At 38.6% G+C, this 6,508-nt stretch overlaps 1 protein-coding gene across 1 annotated transcript in view; it reads right to left on the bottom strand.

Moving 5' to 3' along the window:
- The window catches only part of ADGB (androglobin), a 330,382-nt gene that overhangs the window by 271,426 nt on the left and 52,448 nt on the right, over positions 1-6,508 (bottom strand). The window contains 1 exon segment of the mRNA XM_006872054.1: positions 1,416-1,508. Within this exon segment, the coding sequence (XP_006872116.1) occupies positions 1,416-1,508 (93 nt within the window).

The following is a 6,508-nucleotide window of genomic DNA, read 5'->3' as shown; positions in this document are numbered from 1 at the left end:
GTGGTTCAAGCTCACCAGCTGCTCCTCAGAAACCCTATATAGTGTCGCTATGGGTCGGAATCGACTCGATGCACTTAACAACAACAACAACTCATAGCCCACTATGCTACCAGAGCTCCTTTCATGAAAGTAAAGCCTCCATTAATAGTGAGTTGAGTAGAATATTATTAATAATACATTAATATTATGCACATTATATTAACATTAACGAATTCATATTCTTCATATCAATGTTATCTAAAATTGCACGGTCTGTGCATATTTGATTTCTTTTATTTAAAATGTCTTACAAGATGGAACTGAATGAGTACTCTGATGAGCTGAGATGCACCTTAATTTTCTCATTTTAGTCAATCTGTTTAAATTTAGACTTTATCCAATGTTCTCCATTAGTAACAGTAATTGGAAAATAAGGCATATAAAATTGCATTTGCTTGCATTACTAGAGTGCTTATCAATGCTAAAACTTTCAGGAATAAAAAAATCACAGAGATTCAGTGATTGTCATATGTACAAAAGAATCAGCTGCATTATAACCAATTGATTATCACTAAAGAACTAAGTTAACCTACAGGTTTTCTATGCATTAAATGGCAATTTAAAGAATCAGGCATCAGTGATAATTAAACCTTGCGAAATACCAAATATATTGAAACTAACTTAGTTATTAGGATGACAGCCCAGTGGATCTGAAGCTTCGATATATGTGTCTTATACAAAATGAGTATTCTCTAATGGTCCCATTCCGTATGGTTCAGGAGATTTAGCGTAAAGTATGGAAAAGAAGGTTGTTGGAGGAATATGCTTCGAGTATCCTTGGAATAAGGAGTCCTTGATTACAATCTGGACTGCTAACTTCAAGGTCAGCAATTCAAATCTACCAGTTGCTCCAATGAGAGAAAGATGAAGCTTTCTGCTCTAGTAAAGATTCACAGCCTCGGAAATGCTATACGGGGTTGCTGTTAACTGATGTGAAATCACTCAGCCATCACCACCACCATTCTTGGTGTAGAGAAATTCAAATACAAAATTCTTGGGCTGGAAAATTAATGCTAATAAATACTCAGTTTTTGGTAAGATTCTTGCTAAGCAGCAGAAAGGATGAAATCTGTCTGTCAGCCTTTAAGAATACAGTCCTGCAAGATTTTAGCCTATAACTTGACATTATGAAGAGAAGAGAAAGAAAGCTTTAGGCTCTAAAAAAAAAAATTTCAGTAATGTCTTGGCAGCCATCGAAAGAAATAATACACTCTAATGATAGACACTTATCTCAAATTTAAATGCCATAAAGCAATTATTTATTTCTATTGAATATCAAAAGAGAAAAAATCCTATTTTTAAATGTAATTTTTAAACTGGGATATTATATCACGTAGTTAACATTATTTTTGTATAATATTAAAAAATATTTTTACCCGACTAAATATAATATCCTGTGGACGTTTCCATGTATAAATTTTCAAGGATGGTGGTAGTTCAATCTTCCCTTCAGGGTCTTCAAAAAAATGCTGTACAGAAAATAGAGCCTTTGAGTTCTTTTTCATACAGTTCCATTAAAAGAAAACCAACTTAATCTTAATAAAAATTAAATATATAAAACTAATCAATAAGCAATTATAATAAAGCTATTTGTTTGTTTTTGACGCTAGTTCATGGAGTGCTTACACAATACTTTACTTAAGAATCTTCCATTTAATCAACAAAATTCCATGAAGTGGAAGCATCACAAGTTTTGTTTTGTTTTTAGCATTTACCTGTTGAAGGACATCTGGGTCATTTCCAGTTTGGGACTATTACAAATAAAGCTGGTATAGACATTTGTGTACATTTTACAGGTTTTGTGTGAATGTAAATTTCCATTTCTCTGGGATAAATGCCCAAGAATACAATTAATTCAATAATTTTGAGTTCCTATTAAAGGTCAGAAGGAGATCCTGTAGCATAGTAGTTACAAGTCAAGCTGTTAACCTCAAGCTCAGCAGTTCAAAACCACCAGCAGTTCAGTGATAGAAAGATGAGGCTTTCTGCTCCTGAAAAGATTCACAGCCTCAGAAACCCAAAGCAGGGTCACTATGAGTGGGAACAGACTCAATGGTACACCACCGCCACCGCCACCGCCACCGCCACCACCACCATTATAGGACAGACACTGAGAACTGAAAAAAGAATGGTACCCAAATACCTGAGCTTCCATACTAGTAATCTAGAAGGTTAGGGAGACTTCATGTAGCTACTATGTAACAGTGCTCAGAGCTCATAAGGTAGTGGGCAAACAGATCCGAGCAGGTGCTAGAAAAGAAGTACAAATAAAATGCTCATAAATGATTGCAACTATTTGTGGGGAATGTAAGGACAACTCAATTTCACCTGAGTTACTGGAACTGTGGCAAATAGGTATTGTTTTTGTGATTTCATGGTGATTATATTTCTACTTTTAGGTTAGAAGATAATCCTATTTTTACCCTAAGGCTGATATGGATTATATCCATTCTAAATGGACACTGCCTCAGAAATGGATTATGTCCAGTGCAAATGGGCACTGTCTCGAATTTAAACATTTAGGTCTTGAGAGTTAGGAAATCCCAGATTAGCCCTAGTGGCACAGAAGTTAAGTGCATCGCGGCCAACCAAAAGTTTGGCATTTGGAGCCCACCAATCGCACAATGTGTGCAGAGTGTTATTTGGAAGCCAGGGAGGCCAGGATGGTCTTCATCTCTCATACTTCAGACTTAGTGTCAGGAGGGACTGGTCACTGGAGAGAGATAGTATGTTTGGTAAGGTGATGGGTCAGAGAAAAAGAGGAAGAAGCCTAGCGAGATAGACTGGCAAAGTGGCAGCATCAATGAGCGTGGCAACAATTGTGAGGTTAGCCCAGGACCGGATGGTGTTTCCTACTATTGTGCTTACGGTTGCTATGAGTCGGTATTTACTCAGTGGCACCTAACAACAACAGCAATCACACAATAAGGAAAAAATGTGGCAGTCTGCTTCTGTAAAGACTGTTGTTGTTATGTGCCGTTAAGCTGGTTCCATCTCGTAGTGACCCAGTATAGCGTTTCTGAGCAACGGCTGGTGAGTTCGAACTGCCGACCTCACAATTCAAATCAACCTTATGGTCTAGTGCTTATCTTACAGTGCCACTCCTTTGGGGCAGTTCTGTTCTGTCCTATAGTGTCACTATGAGTGAGAATTGAGTCCAGGCAACAGGTTTATATTGATCTAGAGAAGATGGTCTGTGGTCACATTTAATGTAGAAGAGTTATTTGAGTGAGAAATACAAGGGAAACTTCAGCACCCACTAAAACGTTTAAAAAATGAATCTTTGAAAATAGACTTAACTCCCAGAAAAAGTAGAATATTTCTGGGGTCCCTCACATTTTTTTCTTGGAAATATCCATTTATTGATTTTAAAGTTCCTTCTCTATCAATTTCAAATATCTGAGTCATCTATGGATTCTTTCTATTATCTGATTTTTCATCTTGGTTGTTAGTCATTTGCTTCTCTTCATTCCTGACACTTAAGATAATATGATGCACACTTAGATGATTTCCTACAGAGAAGAAGATTTCATTTCCTTTATTCAGGCAGGCAGAGTCCAAGATCAATTTGACCAAATGAATACTGGATTTCAGGATGTGGTATATCCAAAAATTCAAAACTCATTGCAGTCAAATCAGTTCCAACTCATAGCAACCATACAAGATAGAGTAAAACTACCTCACAGAGTTTCCAAGGCTGTAAATCTATATGGAAGCAGACTGCCACTGTTTAGTTTTGGTTAGCAGCTGAGCATGTTAATGCTGAACCACACAAGCTTCTCAGGATGTGGTAGGAATGGTTTAAATTTGGTTTGCTCTCACTCTGTACAGACAACTTTATCTAGGCCTCTTTACCTTGGTGTATCCTGAATTCCAATCTTGCTCCATGTTATTGCTGTTTTAAGTATATTTGAGACAGTTCTGAATCATAGTGACCCTGAATAAGGTTTCCAAGGAGTTACTGGTGGATTTGAACTGCTGACATTGTGGTTAGTAGTCCAGTGTTTACCCTATGGTGCCACACTAGGACCTTCTCAGTGTTGTAGCTTCCCAGCTGCTGCTCTTCATTCATTTTCTCAGCAGCTTGTCCTCCATACACATAGCTTATTTTTTGTTACTAACTGCTGTTGAGTCAGTTTTGACATATAGTGACCCTGTATAGGCTTTCTAAGGAGCAGTTGGTGAGTTTGAACCGCCAACCTTGTGGTTCAAATAGACCTTGCAGTTGAGTGTTTTTCATACAATGACAAACCAGAACTCCACACATAGCTTTGTTGTTATTGTTGTTAAATGCCATTGAGTTTGTTCTGGGTTTCCAAAGGACCACCTGGTAAGTTTGAAATGCCAACCCTGTGGTTCAAACCAACCTTGTGGTCCAGTACATTATCCTGCATAGCCACACCAGCTTGCTATAGTTGTTCAGTGCCATCGAGTCAACTTTGACCCACAGTGACCCTGTATAGCTGGTGAGCTTGAACCACCGACCTTGCTGTTCAAACAACTTTGCAGTCTGACGTGTTAACCCGCAGCACCACACCAGGACTCCCCACACCAGCTTAAAAGTTGGAAAATGCCTCAAAGTAATGCCATAATCAACATTCTGGATCACTTCTCTGTAATTACCTCATCCCTGGGCCCCAGTTCAGGTTGCTCTGACAGCCCTGGATATTACCCTCTGCTCTCCAGCCCACAGACGCTACCATAGCTTCAGACTACTACTGTCTGCTTAGCTCTAATCTCCAGGTCCAGAATGGATAAACGTCTTTGAGAAAAACAACATTAATGTGAGGCTCACTCTCGTGTTCTTCCCTTTTTTCCAGGCTTGGAGCCCCTCACATTAAGAAGAGAACGATTAAAGAAAAAAAAAAAAAAACTAAAGTGAATAAAGCGAAATACTGTTAACTGACAGTACATGGAGGGGATTATAATCATTTTAATGAAACAAGGTATATGATTTATTGAATGTAAAACTGATGATCTGCCCTGTAAACTTTCAATCTACAATAAAAAAAAAACTTAAAAACTTAAAAAAAAGAGAATAATTTTCCATATCATTTTGCTGTAAAAGTATTTTTTATATCCATTTCACAGTACCCCCTTTAGTTCATATACTACTTGTCATAATTTAGTTTAAGAAGTTACTGAATAAAGGGAAGAGCTCATTTTTCTGAAGCTGATTTCCTGATGGCCAAACTCACATCTGGAATCCTAGTGTGGCACTATAAGATAAGCAATGAACTGCAAACTACAAGGTTGGTGGTTCAAATCTACTAGCTATTCCTTGAAAGGCTGATATAGGGACGCTGTGAGTCGTAACTGACTCAACAATACTTAACAACAACATCAACAAATTTACACTTATGAAGCTGACCTTCTTCAAAGATCAAAGGATACCAAGTATACGTGATTGGTGGCTTAGGCCAACCAAGCCTGATGAAAGGTGGATGTTGCCAGTGAGGACTAAGAGGTCATGTGTCAAAACATTACGAAGACGCAATCACGAAGGTTGGACATTAGCCTTTCCTTGTCCACTACCAGTGGAGGTGTTGTTGTTTCCCCAAGTCTTAAGTCATGAGGGCTGAACTGGTTGAAAAGAACAGGGGGTATAGAAGGTGCAAGGTTCTATCCTAATTGTTACCACTGTGCTCTGTTAGACTAACCAGGGTTTTGGCTGGTACTCCCCTGCTTTGTGAAAGCTGCAGTGTCAGAATAGATTGGTGGCTAAGATTTTGTAGAGTTGTCACACTGAACTGGGCCATATTCCCAATTCACAGAGAGGGTGGGGGTGGTGGGGAGGCAAGTGCTTCACTAAGCAAGATGTTTTTTAAAACTCCTAAATTCAAGGGTCAGGTTACTTCCTTTGGAGCCTGCTATTCAACCAGCCTGAATCCTATGTGCCACGGAAGGAAACGAGCAGCAAGTGATCAGCACATATATGACTACTCCAGTCCTATTAGCCTTCCTCCAATAAATGCTCTGACAACAGGCTGGTCATTGTTTTCCTAGCACTTTATGAAGCTCAGAATCTAATACAATCTTCAAGAGATCTTCAAGATTTTTCTATCTGGTAACAGCAAGTTTGGTCTCCAAGGTCCTTTAGAAAGTTCCATTTTTATAATCTATTTCCAAATTTTTAGATTTTTCTGTTCAACCTCTCCTTGTTATTTCTCCACACATGGGAGTAAATCATCTCTAGGTCTTCTCCAGAGTTCAGAATTAGCTAAGTGTATCATCTCGAAGCCACTACTTGTCTGTCAGTTTGTCGTACTATGGTGGCTTGTGAGTTGCTGTGATTCTAGAAACAATGCCACTGGTATTTTAAATACCATCAGGGTCACCCATGGTGGACAGGTTTCAGATGAGATTCCAGACAAAGACAGACTAGGAAGAAAGAGTGAAGAACTGCTTCTGAATCTTTAGTCACTGAAAACCTGATGAATAGCAAAGAAACACTGTCAGACATAGTGCC

The sequence above is a fragment of the Chrysochloris asiatica genome, unplaced genomic scaffold, assembly GCF_000296735.1.
Source record: "Chrysochloris asiatica unplaced genomic scaffold, ChrAsi1.0 scaffold00182, whole genome shotgun sequence".
Classification (NCBI taxonomy): Eukaryota; Metazoa; Chordata; class Mammalia; order Afrosoricida; family Chrysochloridae; genus Chrysochloris; species Chrysochloris asiatica.
Note: the sequence above shows the minus strand (reverse complement) of the source record. Positions and strands in the feature narration are given on the sequence as shown.